The sequence below is a fragment of the Scardinius erythrophthalmus genome (assembly GCF_964197995.2).
Source record: "Scardinius erythrophthalmus genome assembly, chromosome: 5".
NCBI classification, from domain to species: domain Eukaryota; kingdom Metazoa; phylum Chordata; class Actinopteri; order Cypriniformes; family Leuciscidae; genus Scardinius; species Scardinius erythrophthalmus.
Genome location: NC_138225.1, coordinates 42,328,389 through 42,347,668, shown reverse-complemented (window position 1 = coordinate 42,347,668; position 19,280 = coordinate 42,328,389). Strand labels below are relative to the sequence as shown.

Genomic DNA, 19,280 nt, shown 5'->3' with positions numbered 1-19,280 from the left:
AGCTCCTTCTACGAAAAGACTCTACGCGTCTAAATGGTCAGTGTTCTCCAAATGGTGCGCTACAAAGAGCCAGGACCCACGCACATGTGGGGTTTCATGGGTGCTCTCCTTCCTTCTAGAGCTGTTGGACAAGGGCAGGTCCCCTTCCACATTCAAAGTTTGCGTTGCGGCTATTGCAGCGTTAGCAGAGTCGACGCACGGCCGCGCGATAGGAAGGAACAAGCTCATCATCCGCTTCCTTAGAGGAGCCAGGAGGATGAACCCCCCGCGACCCCCTTCGGTTCCTATTTGGGATCTTTCTTTGATCCTAGAGGCCCTGAAAGCGTTTCCCTTTGAACCGTTAGAATCCGTGGACCTAAAATACCTTTCGCTCAAAACCGTTTTTCTGATAGCTCTGTCATCAGTAAAACGTGTGGGGGATCTACACACGCTATCTGTTAGCCCCGCGTGTCTCGAGTTTGGACCTAATGACTCTCAATTCATCCTCAAACCGAGACATGGCTATGTCCCCAAAGCGATTGGCACTCCCTTTAGAGGGCAGATCATCTCCCTATCGGCTCTGCCAGCATCCGATAGCGAGGGCGGTGAAAAACTCCTATGCCCCGTCAGGGCGCTGAGAGTTTACATCACACGCTCTGCCGCCTTCAGACGTTCTGAGCAGCTCTTTGTTTCGTTTGGTGGGCGCACCAAGGGTCTCACCGCCTCGAAACATAGCCTGTCCAGATGGATAGTGGACGCTATCGCAGCATGCCTATGCGTCCAAACACCTGCAGTGCCCTCTGGGCATCAGGGCCCATTCCACTAGAGGCATGGCTTCATCGTGGGCTTGGTCCAGCGGGATTTCTATTCATGACATTTGTATGGCGGCAGGCTGGGCCTCCCCCTCTACATTTGTTAAGTTTTATAACCTGGAAGTTCCCGCCTTGCAGGCTAGACTTTTATCAGTCTAAGTGGTGTGTATGTTCTGCCCAGTTTGTTCGTGTGCAGGCTACTCTCACGTGACTATTAGCTCTTCTGGTTGAGCTGTACTAAGGGCGATATTCTCTATACAGAGACCGGCGGAGCCGCTCTGTATTTCCCTATGAAGTGCTTACATGTATGTACATGTGCTGGCCCGCGTTGCTGGCCGCCTGTTTCCCACATGTTTTGTGTTCCCCAGGCTTCCCTGGGACTCATGCAGTGGATGATCGGCGCGCACGGCGTTGACAAGGGGTTCCCATAGCGTAAGCAACTTACGCAATACGAGAGAACCTCTCTTAAAAGAACGTACTTGGTTACCTAACGTAACCTCGGTTAGTCAGACTACTGTTTGGAATTGATCAGTTGCAACTGCGCCTTAAGATGTATGAGTGCACGATGTAAATGTAAAAAGTCTCGTCTGCGTTGCTCTGCTGCATGCAAGTGCAAGACAAGTGATGCAGAATGTAGCAATTGCTGAACTGAATAAGAGCACTGCTCTGTGTTGTTGTGATCATATTGGAAAATCTTGTTGCACCATTGTTTAAATAACATTACATTTTATATGCCATGCAGTTCATGTTTTATTTATTATTCATCTAATGTTATGTCCAACTTTATAAGGTAATTTTAGGCCAAGTTTACTCTGTTTATTTCCTTTATCTGTTCAAAGCTAATGTTAGTGGTGTGGCACATTACCGTGATATGTTTTGGTAATTTGTTAATTTGTCTCAATTCTTAATATTTACAAGCAATCTTTGAGAATATCTTTTTCATAAATAAACCAAAAGAGAATTTAGTTTGGTTAAATTTAAGTCCTTAAACGTATTTACATTGACATGTAAATGTTGAAAAGTAATAAACACTCTTAATGTAATAGGATGATGGTTTAAGATATAGGCCTTTTGCTGCCACCAGCATGATGTTGATGTTCTTACATGGACATACTCAAATACACAATAGTCAGGGTTTACCTGAAATATTGTAAGACAGAATGCCTAACTTGTTCTGACTATTCTGTTTGTTTCCTTTACTCAAATGCTATAGCACAATAAAAACAGTTTATCTTTGAGCCAGTGCTGAGAAATTTGCTCACTTTGGCGTATGAGGCGGTCATCTTGGATTTTGCACTCTACTGAGTTTCATGTAAGAGATACAGCTTACCAAACAGCAAAAATGGATTCAGCATAAAAAAAAACCCTAGAATAGTCTATTTGCCAACTTTTACTCAAAAATGCCTGAGGATTTTTATTTAGGCACATTTTTGTGATTTCAACCTGGTCTATTATGTCTTGCCTCGTTTTAGTCTCGTGCTCATTCATTTCTACCTACAAGTGAAATGGACTTAAAGGAACCGTATGTAAGAAATGTATTTCAATTAATCATAAAATGGCCCTGATATGTCACTAGACATTAAGAAATCATATTCATTTCAAATACTTGACACTCACTGACAATAGTCCGGCAAGGATATTGTCATTTAAAAGTGAAGTTGCAGCCCTCAACTGATGTTGATGTTGTCATGTTGTGTTTTGGCCTGATGCCCCACCCTCCACCTATCTACCAATCACAAAGTCAGTAGTGTTTCGGCATCCGGGTTGCCAGCTCTGCTCTAGTTGAAAGCTCCTTGTAGCAGCCTACGTTCCTGCTGGATCCTGCAGCCTATCTGGCAACCTCGAGTCAGGGGGGAGGGGGAGGGGATACACCGCTCTACAGTAATTTGAAAGTGATTGCAGTACCAGTTTTGGCCACAATCTTACATACGGTTCCTTTAAACTGAATTTCTGGCAACTCCGCTTACAAGTAAACCGTTTGAACTTCCCGCGGACGAAGCGCTCTGGAGAACCGAAAGAACGCTTCCAACTAACGGACACACCAAACACGGACACTCACACACACTCGCTCAAACAACAAAGTGCCATGCAAGTACTGTTTCTATCGAGATTTAAATGCGTTTAAGGTTGTCTTTAAGGTGATTTGATTCTTTGCTGGCTCTCAAAGGTTAAAGGGACTATGTGTAGCTTATTAGGTATTTTATTATGTAAAATCAATATTTTTATTAATAAATATGCCCTCAATGGTGTATAAATACCTATGCCAATGATCAGACTAATCCTCGTAAACGAAAAATTTATTATCTTTATATACATAGGACGGGTAGGTCCATGGAGGCTTCCATGTAGTTCCGCCATCTTAAAAAACTATAATAGCAGAGAGGGACAAAAAGTACTAGGCCAACGCGTTTCCACAACGCGTTTTCGTTCAGAACCAGCGTCACGTGACTGAAGTCAGCAGAAGCGGAGGAGCAGAGCAGTGAGAGGCGCTTGTCACTGCCGCGGCAAGTTTAAAAGGCTGCACTGCACGGTTATTTATACACCGTTCATTCATACATACGCTGAGTCACAGGATGAGTCCTCGTTGTCGAAAAAGTCCAAAATAGACCGTAAAAGGAAACGTGACCGGAGATTACAAAAACAAGGGTTAATGTCGGGATAGCTAATGCAGGAGAAAGCTTTCAAAAGAGACCCTGAAGTTGCCTGCTTTCTTCTCGACAGGTAAGTCAATGTTACGGTCTTAATTACAAGCTTTTTTTTCATTGCTTGGTTGTGTACTTTATTATATAGACAGTAGAACATTTATAGTTAAAAGTTAAACAGGCTCTTTGATGAATAGCAGCTATTGAGTAAAGTAACGTTAGAGAAGGCTCTGATGATGAGGATATCTAACAATGCACGTACTTCAAAAAATATGAGTAAAGAAGGCATTACTACTAATTACCATAGTTAATGTTTTTCACAGTCAGTAATTCATACTGTAACATTCTTTTTTTCCTTGTTTCAAGTGTCAGTTTGTTTTAAATAACAAACCTGTTCACCTGAAGAAAAACTCGAAGTGCTATTATAAGACATCCTGTCATAGCTTTTTGGTACATAACGGCTACCGTAGATGCAACACGCATTTGAAAAAGTGAGGCACTGGAGAGTATTATTCGTTTGAATGCAAAATACAATTTCACCACTAGATGGGAGAAATTCCTACTTAAATGTCCCTTTAACTGTTTGTGATAGTTTGCCATTCTGTGATCTTTCTTTCTTTCTTTACTTTCGTTACTGTTTATATATTCTTAGTTAAATGTAGTGGTATGTTTATAGTTTCATTTATTAAAAACCCATTATACGCTTGATTGTCTCTGTCTGCTGCTCATCGAACAAAGCCTCTTAAATGTGTGATCTTAAGCTACAAGCTTTACATTGTTGATTAGCCTACAGGTGAGTAATCTTATAGAACAAGGGGGTTATGCTTCATGGCCAGAAGAATGGCCTTTCTTGAGAGTTTATAAGAAGAATAATACTCCCTGAGAGTTGATAAGATCGTATGGTCGGTTAGGTGAACGAACAGATTATTCGATGTGGAATTAATTTTGTAGGTTATTCTTAAATTTGATCTATAGCCTATCTGTATATTTATAATTATAATTCGTTGTGGTTAATTATCTGTATACAGAGATACAAATATATGGGCTATGTAATCCCTTTTTGGGCGATTTAAAATGTGTAGGTAATAATGGCTTATAACCAGTATGATCAATTGTTAATTATTAATTATTAATTATACATTCCCCTCATTTGAGATGATTTCGCTACAATTAAAATCACCAACAATTAGGACTTGATCTGCAGCCAGTTAGCCTGGATGCCAGCCGAACTTAGCCCCACCCACAACATTTTTAGGTCGGGAAGTTCAGTCTGGACTTGATCCGTTGTGGAGCTATTATGCCCGAACCAGAGCTGTTCGGACCAATCAAATCGTTAGGGCGGGCTTTATACGATGATGGACAGATCATCAACAGTAACGTAATCATCCAGAGCAAATTACAGTGCCTGACATCGTACTTGCGAGTTCACACACCTCTTTAACTTTAAATTTTAGTGATCTCCGACTGGCGGGGTCGAACATCATTAGTGCCGACGTGAATAATAATCTAAGAGAATTTACGATTAGCATTAGCCAACACTTTTAAATTTGCTTTGATGTCAGGCGCTCTGGCCCCCGGCACACATGTGATTATGGTGGCTGGTGTCTCTATTTTCACGTTCCGTGTAATAGAATCGCCAATAACTAGGGCACATTCAACAGGATTCACAGTGGGTGTGTCACTGAGTGGGGAGAATCTATTTGTTATGGTAATCGGAACAGAAGAGCGGTGTTTTGTCCCGCAACTACAATGTCTCACCGTCACCCAATTGCCCTGCTGCACGGGCTCTACTACAGCCGGAACCAAACAATGTACAGAGTTCACTAAGCTAGTCGCATCCAAAGCAGTATCTAAAGCCCTTGCACTCTTACAATTAACCTCGATTAAAGTTTGGATGCGTGTCTCTAGTTCTGAAAACTTCTCCATCAGCCTGACTATATTGCATTAATCACATGTAAATCCTGTGCTGACAGAGAAGGCTATGCTATACATGTTACATGAAGTGCAAGTGACAATAAGAGGAGAAGATGACATAACTCACTGTGTTTGTTGACTGATCCCATTCACCTAAGGTTTGATGAACTCGTAAAAGGCGCGAGCGTGCGCGAGAAAAATTAAACGAATAAAAATAAATAAATAGCGCACGGATGGCACGCTAACAGGCTAGCGAATTACTAGCGTGTTTTGCTAGCAATAACGATTTGAAGCTAGCGATGTTAGGTTAATGTGTGATGTTGAGTAAGCTATATTTAGCAGTATAAACAACAAGGAATGATAGTAAATAATGATTCAAAACAAAGATATACAAAGCTTACAGACACAAACCAACAGCAGCAGCAGCACAACACTGTTAAAAAGTGAATTGTGTAATTTCTGTACTAATAGCAGCACCAAACAGAATTACAACACCAAACAGAATTACAATCTGTTTGAGTTACAATTAGAATTACAATCTGTCAATCAATTCAAATGTATTTGTATAGTGCTTTTTACAATACGCATTGGTTCAATGCAGGTTTTGGTGCTTTATCATAGAGCAATTGGTAGGGCTGGGTGAAATGATGATATACAACGATGATACAAGTGTGAAGACCAAGCAATACTCCAAATTTTAATTTTATGAAAATATGATGTTACAGTTGAAAAATCTGATGCTCGGGCCGATAATGGTCCGTTTTGCTGCAAGTAAATAAATCTCAAAAGAATCAAAGATAAAATTAGGTTGTCATAAGTGTAAAATAGCTGACGATCAGGGAGTTTTTAGCATTATCCAAGTTTAATTAGCAATCATTTAAGCTACAATGTTGAGGAATAAAGCTTATGGCTTTAAGTAGCGTCTCTGAATTCAGGCAGCAATCAATGGTGTGGCTTAGGTTTTCACTAATTTTCTGATCAAACAATGGAAGTTAACTCAGTTCACAGGTGCTGCTAGTCATGACCGACACAGGTTAATTCAGACATTAAATCCAAAGGGTCCAAATGCACACAGTCTCTTACCACAGGGGCTGGGGTTACCCACGCTGTACCCATGTGATTATTAGGAGGCAGCTGTTTCAGCACTGACACCTAGGGAATAGAAAAGCATCATTGGACTGGTTTGTGTTTCCAAACAACAGTTTTATATTTAGAAATTTGCTATTTATAAAAATAAAATAAGAGATTTGTTTCACCTCCATGTAGTTCTGCTCACAGACAAGCTCCCGAGGCCCCCATGGGACCTGAAGAGGGCAGGTGAGCTGTAAAGGGTAGGATTTCTCCTCCCCATTTGAGTCCTGATTTATAAACCACACCAGCAACCGAAATTCTGCCTCCCTCTGAAACCACAAACAGCCAACATCACCTATTACAGGTGGGTTAACAGAAGGCCAAATAAAAGGAGAAAAGGAGGGAGGAGCGAGTTCAAGCATAAATCATATCATAAATCATGCCACAAGCTGGAAGAAAGAAGCAAATTTAATTTACTATTTCATTACTATGGGGAAATAGCAAACATGAAGCACGCTGGTGAAATATCGTCATTTATTGATGTTCAACTGGATCAAACATGCCGCCCAAGAGAATAGATCCACAAGTGGAAGTAAACCATGAGTTGGAAGAAATCAAGAGATCGCTAAACTATGTCTAAAGCAGTAGCGTAGCCAGGAATCACAATGTAGGTGGGCCCAGAGAAAATCAGGTGGGCACTATGGCGAGTGGATAATGCCACGGATAACTTACCGAAGTCTACAGTCGTGTACTTTTACGTGACAGAAGGGGTACGCCGCACCACAGACGGGTGAAACCAACGCGTGACTCCAACGTCGCATCACAGCACGTCGCACCACTGACGCGTGACTCCAACGTCTCACCACAGCACGTCGCATCACAGACGCGTGACACCAACGTCTCACCACAGCATGACTCCGTCGCATCACAATAAAATAATATCTATTTCCCCCCCTAGCTTTTCTTATCTTTCCTTTGTTATCTTTCTAATCAATCATTCTTTTCTTGTATTCTGATGACATTGAAAATATCATTGATACAAATTTTGTATTGTATACAAAGTTGTGTATGTCATTAATGTCATCTCTGAATGGTTTACAAACATAGTTTTTTTTTATATATATATATATAATTCACTCACTTTCTACTGGATATGAGGGCTATGCAAATTATACACCATCAAAGTCACAACTTTTTGCACAATTATTAACAACAACTTTAAAGTTGAACAGATAAATTCATTAATTGTAATCTATAAACATAATATTCTGGAATGTGTCAGTCTGAGTTTTTACTTTTGAAGGTGGTAATAATTTTAATTTACACAGTTGACCATAATGGGCGAATACACAAAATTAAACTATTCACGATATTGTTTACAGGAGAAGGTGACAAGAAAGTATTTTAATAGCCTATTATTTTCAAGAAACCAACAATGAAAAAATATAAGACAGGGAAATAGTCGTTTAGTCACAAAATGCAAAACAATGTAGGTTCATGGTCAAATGTTCAAGACTAGGGCTGTCAGTGTCGACTATTTATTTAGGCTATATATTTTTTGGTCATAAAGATAGATCTGAAGTGAACAATAGCCTTTAGTATGACTTAAATACATAATTACAAATGAGGCAATATAACTGGTTCAAATAAAGTAGGGTATTAAAAGTAATTAATTATTTTATTTTATTTAACAACACTATTAAAATACATGAAGAAATATATAAACAATGAACATATGTATATTATGTACAAATGCCAACAGAGGGCGCAAGAGGATAACTGACGATAATTGTTACACTTTACATCAAGAGCAGTACTACGGTGAGGCATAGCTGCTGCCACATACATATTATTGTTTCCCCTCAATTATGTTGTAGCCTAATAACGAGATCTTATGTCGTTTTAACGTCATCTTTTCTCGTAATAACGTGATCTTATGTCGTTAAAACAACATATTTTTCTCGTAATAACGAGATGTCACGACATCTTTTTTTTTTTTGCCTTTATAATCCACATAAAATTGACAGCCTATCCTTTTTCACACTTCTACGTTCAAAAAGCTTATGCAAATAGTAACAGCCCCCAATCAGGCAAAATGAATCAATGAGGCCCTTTTAAAAAATATATTTTATACAGGCCTATAAGTTTTTTTTTATATAATATATTAATTATATATAGCCAAAGATTTATTTTTGTTAATAGGCTATATCTTCATTACCTAGAGATAATTAAACAAAAAGTAGTCAAAACACATCTAACAGAACATAGCCTAAGTTGTTTATTTTTTACAACATTGTGTTCTTATTTTGTTTAATTAACGAAATGTCAATCTTCATCTTTATAACAGAAGATACAATACAAAAATCTTCAAGATACAGCCATATACAATCTTCACATGTAGGCTATAACGGACAGTCACCTTATAAACAGTCCTTTGTGTGGTGGAATAAGCAATGCTATATAGAAATGTTACCGGTATAATTTAAACTTTATTTTATTATTTTATTTGTTCATGAACTATGCTAACTCAACTAATTTAATGTAAAGAGCTGGATAAAATTACTAATTAAATAATGTTAAATATTAAATGTAGGCTATTGATTAGAGTTGCCATAGACTAAAGGATTTTTCTAGACTAGTAGTAATTTATTTAAGCAATTAGGACTAATCGCACGTTTATATTCAATCCTGGCTGGGTGTATATGGCTATTCCGCGCTCAAGCGCATAAAACTTGCCGCAAAGCACCGGCAAAAGTAGGCTAATGAATGCGCCTTTCATACGGACAGGATCACATAATCAGATGGTAGCCTACCGTATTTGCTTTCGATTGGATTTTTTTTTCGTTGGTGGACATTTTTATTTTATTTATAAACTTTATATAGATAGTGATATTTCTCATGTCTGTGAGGCTAACTGTTTTCGGTTCATTTTTTAGATGCGCTCCAATTCACAGAGATCATGAAAGCGCGTTCGTTTTCTTGTTGTTGAGAGTTTACACAAATAAAGTTGCGACTGATGTATTATTCTTTTCTGTATGACCAGAAATGGAGTATTTAAGTTGTTTCCACTGTTGATAGGAAAATGCGAGTGATGGCACCGGCGCGTCCATGTGTGCCATGCAGTGCGCGCTCCACACTCCGCACAAACACTCGGATATGCGCTTAATAATAGCGAACATTTATCTAGGTTAACGTTAGAGCGAGCGGCCATGCCAGACTGATAAGTCCTTCATGTTTAACAAATCAAATTCTGTTGCATTTTATTGCGCCAGTTTGAAAAGGGCGGCTGAAACACTCTACAGATAAACGCCCAATGCTGTTTTTTTTTTTTTCTTTAAACAAATTCGTTTAGTCTTTAAAATAAATATTGTTTGTGGGCTAATTAATGCCACAATAATTTGTTTATTTTATTGGCTACTTTTATTTTTCATTTTTGTTTTGCATTGAATACCATTTAAAGGATTTGCTGTGCACCGCAATGCCATCCTCCCATAGAAAGAAACGTTAAGAGCCACCTTTATTTTCTTTATAATAAAGGGTTTCTATCAGAAAACGCTTAACGTATAATTAAATGCATTGCGTTCATATTCTGGGCTCATCTGCTTTTCTGTAGGATATGGTTTATTAATAAGGTGTGTACAGCATTTGATCTTTATCACTGAAGCCTATTAAGCCACATTAAGCTTTTTCTTTATGCTTAGCCTAATATGCAATTAAACCTATTTTTTACAGTCTGAATTAAACACAATGTTCGCATTCTGGGCTCATCTGCTATTAATAAGGTGTGTACAGAATTTGATCTTTTAACATGAATGTCCGTTGCCGTTGGGGGCTGCTATTTCTTCAGCTTTTTGAACGTATGATAAAGACATGATTGGCTATCAATTTTATGTGGATAAAGGCATATTTTGTACATGACTACAAAATGTGTCGTTTTAATGAAATAAGATCTCGTTATTACGAGAAAAATATGTCGTCAAAACGACATAAGATCTCGTTATTACGACATAATTGAATGGAAAAAATTATATGTAGCCTATGTGGCAGCAATGCGTCACCGTAGTTTTTCATAAACTTCGATTTAAAGGGGTGGTTTACTGCCTTTTTTCTTTGCTTGATTGTGTTTATGGGCTGCAATATAACATGTCTTCGTGTTTCGTTTGTTAAAAAACGCCTTATTTTTCATAAATTTCACCTTTATTGTAAGCCGCGTCCTCCTCTGTCATTTGAACGACCGGTTGACTTCCTGAGTCTATGAAAACACTCCCTCAGAAACAGGCAATGGGCTCAGATTGGTTAGTTCGGCCGGCGTGCTGTAATTGGCTAAACTGCGTCCGGAATCTTCACGCCCATTACCTTTACGGGCGACAGTTGCATGTGCTCCGAACCCGGTCAAATGTAATGGTGTCAATATTGCCTCATCAGTTTGAGCCAGAATCAGACCCAGAGAGCGGTGATGAAGAGAGTCAAGCAGAACCTCCGCAAACACGGCTCTTACTAAACGTTTCTGAATGGTAATTTTTTTTAATTATTATTTTCTCAAAGAATTCCCATACGCTGTTACTTGAAAATGCTACTGCTGTTTGTTAGCTTTTGAGATACGCTTTCCCCCTGATTAAACATTTAATATAACTGAATACATGACTGAGTAATACCGTTTTTTAAAGATATTGTTTTATTGATAGAATGAACAACCGTTTAACTATTCACAAAACTTACCGGTAGTTTACTCAGTTTGTCGTTTTCTTTAGGTGTACATGTGCAGCTGAAGTTTGCTGTTGCGATAATTTTTTGAAGTTTGTATACGTTTCTTATACACACAAAATAACATCGAACTAACTAGCTACTATAACCAAACAGCTTTGGCATTGGTTTGCGTTCTTGATCAATCAAAAAATTACGTCATAAAGTAAACATGGGAAATACGTTTACAAAATTTGTACATATAAGTTACAAATTCGGGTCCAAAATGTTTGTACGCATCTACAGCCAGCGCTGGCATTTTTTTACATCCTTGATAAAAGTAAAACATTACGTCTTAAATTATACAGGCAAATACATTTAAAATGATTAAATCTTACTTGCAGGTTGTGGCCTCTGGTTTTAAAGCTGTAACTGCTTCATGTTGGAGTAATAGTTTCTTGTTGAATCCGACATTGAACTCGTGTAGATTCTGGAAGCTGTCTTCCGTAAAATGTGCAGCACAGAGAGCTAAACTACGATTGTAATTGTCAGGAACATAATCAAACTTAAATTTGAACCATTGTTGACGAACTACAGCGTCTGTAGGAAGCCTGAACACAGAAGACCTGACAGCTACAGCTCTCCACTATAACTCCTCCTCTTCGACAGCAGAACATGTTCCGGAGGGAGGGTTGATGTAAATGTATGGGTTAGTTACGTATAAAACCCGGGAAGTATCTCGTTGTAGTCCCATTCGAGTCGTTTTTGTAGGCATTCAACTTCCTGATTTTTAAAAGACAATATCTCTGCTTATGTTGAACTTTCAGCGCAGCAACTTTGCAGATACTGTTCATGCACCAACAGCAACATTACACAGTATTTAAAATGAAAAAAGTGAAATAGCAATCAACCACCCCTTTAAGAATAAAGAATTTTCCAAGCAAAATGATTAAGTCGACTATATATTGTACAGAGAAATTTGAGTCAGAAAAGTAAAAGATGATATCAAAATTAGATAAATGTAGGCTATGTTTGAGCCAAGTTGTTGAAACATTGTTGTTGCCATTAATGATTAATGAGGATAGGAGCAGGCTTCACTCAATTTTTGATAAAACACTTTTTAGAGTGCTGGCCTAAAAATATAATAGCCTACATAAGAATAGGACAGAGGCCGCACTATGCATAGACGTTTTTTATTCGTTGCACAAACGCGTTTCGGCGTGTGCCTTCTTCACTGAAGAAGGCACACGCCGAAACGCGTTTGTGCAACGAATAAAAAACGTCTATGCATAGTGCGGCCTCTGTCCTATTCTTATGTTGCCATTAATGAAACATTGTAGGCTATATCATTCCACAGAGAAGAGCTATGTGAGCAATTATAGAATAAATGGTCTAACGTTTCCGTTTCCATAAAGCAAAAGCTGCATTTTTCGTCTACGGTAGGCTATAAATTTAGAGATAATCTGTTACAGGGGTAATAAATTATATTTCTTTTAATTTGTTTGTAATTAAAAATGTATGTGGGTTACTCCATGCTCCATTCCAATTAATATTTTCATACAAGGGGGACCATTTGTATCTGGAGGCAGGGATAGATTTAGCAAATAAAAGATTTTTATTACTTTGTTGTTAACTTTTCTGTCTAAGATAGACCATTTATTGAAACACTGCTGTAGAAAGACCAACAAGTTAGAGCCTGTTTATGGAATATTCGCTTCTTTTTTTATTAAATCCAAGCAATTGGGTGATGACAAATTTAAAATTAAGAGGCTTTAATATTAAACAAAAATTCACTTTAAAGAAAAGCTTACAAAACAAAACAAAAATCATGTCTCCCGATCGCCTATTGCAAATCCAATCTTACTCATGCTATTCACTTTTCGTTATCAACATCGGAAAAATAACATTAGATTGGGACGACGTGTGTATCAGGCGTCTTATTAGGCGACGTACTGAGGGACGACGTGTGTATTAGGCGTCTTATTAGGCGATGTACTGAGGGACGACGTGTGTATCAGGCGTCTTATTAGGCGACGTGCCTGGTTCAGACGTTATGATTTTTTATACATTTCTCACGTACGCCGGCGCCACGTCGCCGTAAGGTATACGTTACAACTGTGACGCCGCCGTGACGTCGCCGCCGGTCTGTCGTCTGACGTCTCTATCAATCCCATTCAAAAATAGACACGGACTGACGGCGACGGAAGGGTAGACTGCTCCTTCGCCTTCTTCAGGGTAGACTTAGAAAAGTCATTATCCGCTCGCCATAGGGCACAACCTAAAATGCATCCGTTATCAAAATAGGCCAACACAACTACACCTGCTTGAATACACCACAGTTTAATCAGAGCACAAGTATGTCATCATAAGCAGTTTTAAGAAAGCGATAAGAACAGCATTTCCGCTGCGCGCAGCCAGGCCACACCACACGCGTCTGACAGATGCAAAACAACACCATCATCAAATCAGCAGGACAGTATGGACAGTGTGTAAAAACAATGCTTGGTCATAGTCTGGCTCAGCGGCCACATAAACCACGTTATATAAACAACATTGACTTGGCAACTACATAGTAAACGTATATTGGCTTACTTTTGATGGCTAGCTTAACAGGAGACGACGGGGCTGGGGGTCGCACACCAGACGCGCCGAGCCACGTCTTTTAAATTCGAACATATTATTCTCTATGAGTGTACACACACCGGCGGCGTCTGTCCGCGGCGCTCAGCAACGGCTCAGGACCTTGTTCAAAATCCTGCCGCGCCACAGAGCGCCATTTACATAGTTTTATATTAAATTTACATTTATTTGTCTCAAATCGTAGTTAATGTATATGGGCTACTGACTTCACTCTGGGCTGCAAAATACGTTTAGTTTTATATTCATTTACAGAAATCAGCTGTTTGAATGAAAATTGCTGACGTTATCGGATTTTCAGGTGAGAGTAGACGCGACGCGATGCGGCGCTGCGCGTCCGGTGTGCGACCCCCTTGAGTAGTATGAAGCTGCAGACTCGGAGCCTGCATCTACAGTCCCGCACTCAGAGTCCCGCATTCTCAGACCCCTCGTTTTTCGAGACAGCGCCTCCTATCAAATTGGATCGGATAAACATGAAGAACTTAAGCCGAAACGTGAGTATCGTAAATATTATTTAGCGAATCATACTCATTCGATTCCTTTTTTAATCAAACTACTTTATAGCTCATCGATACACCAACATATAGTCCATTTAATATTTGTAAAGATGGTTTGTAACAAAATTTGAGCCGTTAATGTATGTTTTTTCGCCTTTTTTCCCCGAAAATATTTTGATAGCTAACGTTAGCCTTTAACCTTGGACTTTTTGTAGACAAGCCACCGTTTGACCTTTTTTTAATTACCGGACCTTTTCTCCTAAAACTATAAATTGAATTAATTAATGCCGGAGTAATTATTTTACTTTATATAATTTATGTATTATAAAAATGTTTATATGTTTGTCAATTGGATTGTTCCTATTATTGCCATATAGCCTATGCAATGTTTTATATATTAATTAATTAATTAATTTATTTATTTATTTATTTATATGGACAGGCCATAATTCATGGCCTATGTGAGATTATTAGGCATTATCCAAAGGGACTTATAAATGAGGAGTTTTTTTAATGCAATTGAAGACGAAAAGTAAAGTCACTAACACAATTCTTCCTTTTTTCTTTGCTTTGTCTTGTTTAGGTGATCGTTAAATAAAGTACAGAATTGTTTATTATTGGTGATTTGTCTATTCTTATTTGAGTTTTGCTTCGCATTCAAAAGATCAAAAACAGGTTTTGTAATGTTAGCATGGTATAATGTTAATTAGACCATTTTAGGGTGAACTGAAAGAAAAATTGGAATTTGAATAAAAAAAAAACATTGTAGCAATATGATATAATATCACATAATATTTTTCAGAAGATAGTTCAATCTGTAATTGTATCCCTTCCATCAGTAATTTTCTTTCAATTACACTCACGCTCAAAAAATAACTACTGGGTAATTTGTTAGTCAGAGAACATGAGTTTTTTTTTTTGGCACATGCATTAAGCAGGGAACACAAATATTTATTGGGATAACTTATAAAACGCAATTAACTCAATAAAACAAGACCGTAATATTGCATCCTATTGTTTTCAATGGCATTTGGATAAGGGATAAGGGTGTTATACGATCTTTCGAACAGCAGGAGGCGCTGTCTCAAAAAACGAGGGGTCTGAGAATGCGGGACTCTGGGTGCGGGACTGTAGATGCAGGCTCCGAGTCTGCAGCTTCATAATGTTGACCCCCTTGAGAGTTGAACACTGCAATGATTTCGTTATAGTCCAACGATTCAGTCAGTTCTCCTGAACATCTGCATTATCTTCCTCCTGCGGCGGCCGTGGTCTTTTTGACAAACTTTAGTGTTGCTCTGTTTAATTTTAGTTTAACATAACTTACTTAGCTAAACTTCAGTGTCCCTCTGTGGAATGTGCTCGTCGTTGTGGGGGTGGGGGTGGGGGGAGGTGATGGGCTGTTCGCAATCTGACTGCGAAATGCGCTACGCGGGCATTTCGTCATCACCGTGACAACCAAACAAGAATCAAGAAACATTAAGATTTATTTTTAAAGGTCAAAATTGTGATAATCGCAACATAATTTGTTGTAGTCAGTGGCCACTGACTGGATGGGCCTGACTGACAGGTGGGTGGGCCCAGGCCCATCCAGGCCCACCCGTAGCTACGCGAGTGGTCTAAAGACATCTTCACCCTGACGCAGCAGCAAGCTAAGATAGTGACGCTGTTGGATGAAGTGAAGAATCTAAAAGTACTTCTTTCGAAGAAGGACGAGGTCATAAATGGGCTAGAGAGAAGAATTGATGACCTAGAACAGTATACGCGAGTAGACGAAGTAATCATTAATGGATTGGAAACAAAGCACCGAAGTTACGCCCGAGTAGCTGCAGCTGGCACCGGGCGCGCTAAGGAGGGGGAAAACGCACCGGCAGAGGAGCTACAAACACTGGAGCAACAAGTGGAAACTTTTCTTGCAACAAAGGACATCCCCATTGACACGAAGGATATATCGGCTTGTCACCTGCTTCCCAGTAAACAAAAGCCTGCCAACCCGGCGATAGTAGGTCGCTTTGCAAACAGAAAGCGCAAGGATGACCTACTGCGACAAGCACGCAAGCTAAGGGGAAGCGGCGTGTACATTGACGAACACCTTACCAGAAAGAACGCAGATATTGCGAGGCAAGCGAAGAGTTTGTGGAAACAAAAGAAGATACAGGCGACATGGACCAGAAATGGTCGTGTTCTTGTCCGTACAAATGGGATGCCAGAAGAATCAAAGGTGATCACGGAAAGGGAAACAAAAGATTTATTGGAACAGTTCAAGTAACTCTAATTGCAAACTGCATGAGATACCGATTCAATACCGTCGATCAGACCACTTTTCAGGATAAGATTACAATTTTCTTTGCAAAAATGGGTGATGAACTTTATGAAGATTTACTTCTTTTGTTGTTAATGGACATGAGGACTATCGTACGGACTTGTAGAGTATTTAGTTTAGTTTACGTTTGCTTTTGTTACATTAGTCTATTTTTAAAAATGGCAGTATGTAATATTGATGATGACAATATATTACATCTAGGTGTCGAGATAGATGATACAAATTATAGCAAGTATGACATTGAAAGAGATATTGATCCGGACAAATATTTGTGTAGTCAGCCAAATTGTCACTATTATACGGAAGAATAGTTTAAGAGAGGAGTGAATATGAAACATGCCTTTTCTGTAACACATTTAAATAGTAGAAGTTTGTTGAGTAACTTTTCAAAAATCAAAGACTTTTTGAACCTGCTTCCAAAATTTAGTGTTGTAGCTGTCTCTGAAACATGGTTGGACGAAGACAAATTAGCAGATGTTTTTGCATGTTTTCAAAATGTGTTTAAACCACCATCAGGTCCAACTACAGTGTGTGCAGAATTATTAGGCACGTTGATTTCCTGATCATATTTTATTTCCAGGAACATTTTGCCAATTCCAAACCGTATTAAACTTAACTACTATTAATTTTCTATTTAATCATGTATAAGTGATACATAATTGTTCATGAAGGCTGGAAATGAAAAATGTCTTATTTTCAGGTGTGCAGAATTATTAGGCAAGTTTTCTTTTACAGATAAAATAAGCCAAAAATGAGATTTAACAAAGACTGAAAAGTCAAAAATTATTAAATCCCCATGAGAAGAATGCAAAACTAATGCAATACTAGAGATTACAGTTAAGGCATGACCATTGGACAGTGAAATGCTCGTTGGGTCAGCAGGGTCAGACAAAAACCGGTGGAGAAGAAAAGACACATGTTAACTGCAAAAGAATGAAGAATTAAGGTGAAGAATTAAGTGTGAAACCATCAGGAACCCTTTAGTCTTCAGCGCCACCATTTTCCAGAACTGCAACCTACCTGGGGTCTCCAGAAGAGCAAGGTGTCAGGGTCTCAGAGACTTGGGTTAGGCAAAGAATCCTAAAAAATGACCCCCTCTTAATAAGAATCACAAGCTGAAGAGTAGTAAAATACATGAAGACTGTTTTTTTATAGGCTTTATAGACAGACAGATTGAGAGTGACTCTTGAAGGACCAGCACCACATCCTCTTCTACCACTGTTTAAAGAATTCATCTTCCAGAATACATTTTAATACGTTTTGGGAGTTAATTTTTAGTCCATCTCTGCAAAACGGACTTCAGGGTAGGAGATGGACTAAAAATAAACTCACAAAACGTATTAAAACGTATTCTGGAAGATGAATTCTTCAAACAGTGGTAGAAGAAGATGTGTTGCTGGTCCTTCAAGAGTCACTCTCAATCTGTCTGTCTATAAAGCCTATAAAAAAAACAGTCTTCATGTATTTAACAACACTTCAGCTTGTGACTCTTATTAAGAGGGGGTTATTTTTTAGGATTCTTTGCCTAACCCAAGTCTCTGAGACCCTGACACCTTGCTCTTCTGGAGACTCCAGGTAGGTTGCAGTTCTGGAAAATGGTGGTGCTGGAGACTAAAGGGTTCCCGATGGTTTCACACTTAATTCTTCACCTTAATTTTTCATTCTTTTGCAGTTAACATGTGTTTTTTCTTCTCCACCTGTTTTTGTCTGACCCTGCTGACCCAATGAGCATTTCACTGTCCAATGGTCATGCTTTTACTGCAATCTCTAGTATTGCATTAGTTTTGCATTCTTCTCATGGGGATTTAATATTTTTTGACTTTTCAGTCTTTGTTAAATCTCTTTTTTGGCTTATTTTATCTATAATAGAAAACTTGCCTAATAATTCTGCACACCTGAAAATAAGACATTTTTTCATTTCCAGCCTTCATGAACAATTATATATCACTTATACATGATTAAATAGAAAATTAATAGTAGTTATTAAGTTTAATATAGTTTGGAATTGGCAAAATGTTCCTGGAAATAAAATATGATCAGAAAATCAACGTGCCTAATAATTCTGCACACACTGTATATATTCAAGAACAGTGAGACATAGAACACTTGAAGCAATTGAAACACTGCATGGAATTAAATAAGTGTAACTGGGATGAGATTTATAGTTATGAAAATCCAAATGAAGCCTATGGTATTTTTTTAGAGAGATTACTAGAAATCTATAACAAATGCTGCCCATTTAAAACGATAATATAATAATAATAATATGCAGAAACCGTGGTTTACTAAAGGAATTATAAAGACCTGCAAGAAGAAAAATTTACTATACAGGAAATGTATACATTCCAGAACACAAGATGCTGAAAGCAAATATAAAACATAAGAATAAACTAGTTAATATAATTAGAAATAGTAAGAAAGATTACTACACAAAATTGTTGACACAACATAGACAAAACATTCAGGGAACATGGAAGGTACTTAACGATTTAATACATAAAAAACAGTAATACGGATAGTGTTAATTACTTTAATAAAGACAACTACACAATACGTCGTATGGAGGAAATAGTTAGAGTTTAATGATTATTTCGTAAATATAGGCTATAATTTAGCAAAGAAAATTGTACTCATTCCAAACAATGGAAGGGAAATTGGGGTTACATATGAAAGTCCAAATTCATTCTTTTTAAACCCAACCAATAAAGATGAAATATTGAAAATA

General features: G+C 38.2%; 1 protein-coding gene across 3 annotated transcripts in view; it reads right to left on the bottom strand.

The window, feature by feature from the left end:
- LOC308691608 (uncharacterized protein) overlaps positions 1-19,280 on the bottom strand; it is a 42,273-nt gene that overhangs the window by 17,138 nt on the left and 5,855 nt on the right. For all 3 annotated transcript variants that reach the window (XM_081367004.1, XM_081367005.1, XM_081367006.1), the window contains 2 exons: positions 6,604-6,747; positions 6,431-6,499 (listed from right to left, as the gene is read on the bottom strand). In XM_081367004.1, coding sequence (XP_081223130.1) covers positions 6,431-6,499; positions 6,604-6,747 — 213 coding nt within the window. The remainder of the gene's footprint in view (positions 1-6,430; positions 6,500-6,603; positions 6,748-19,280) is intronic.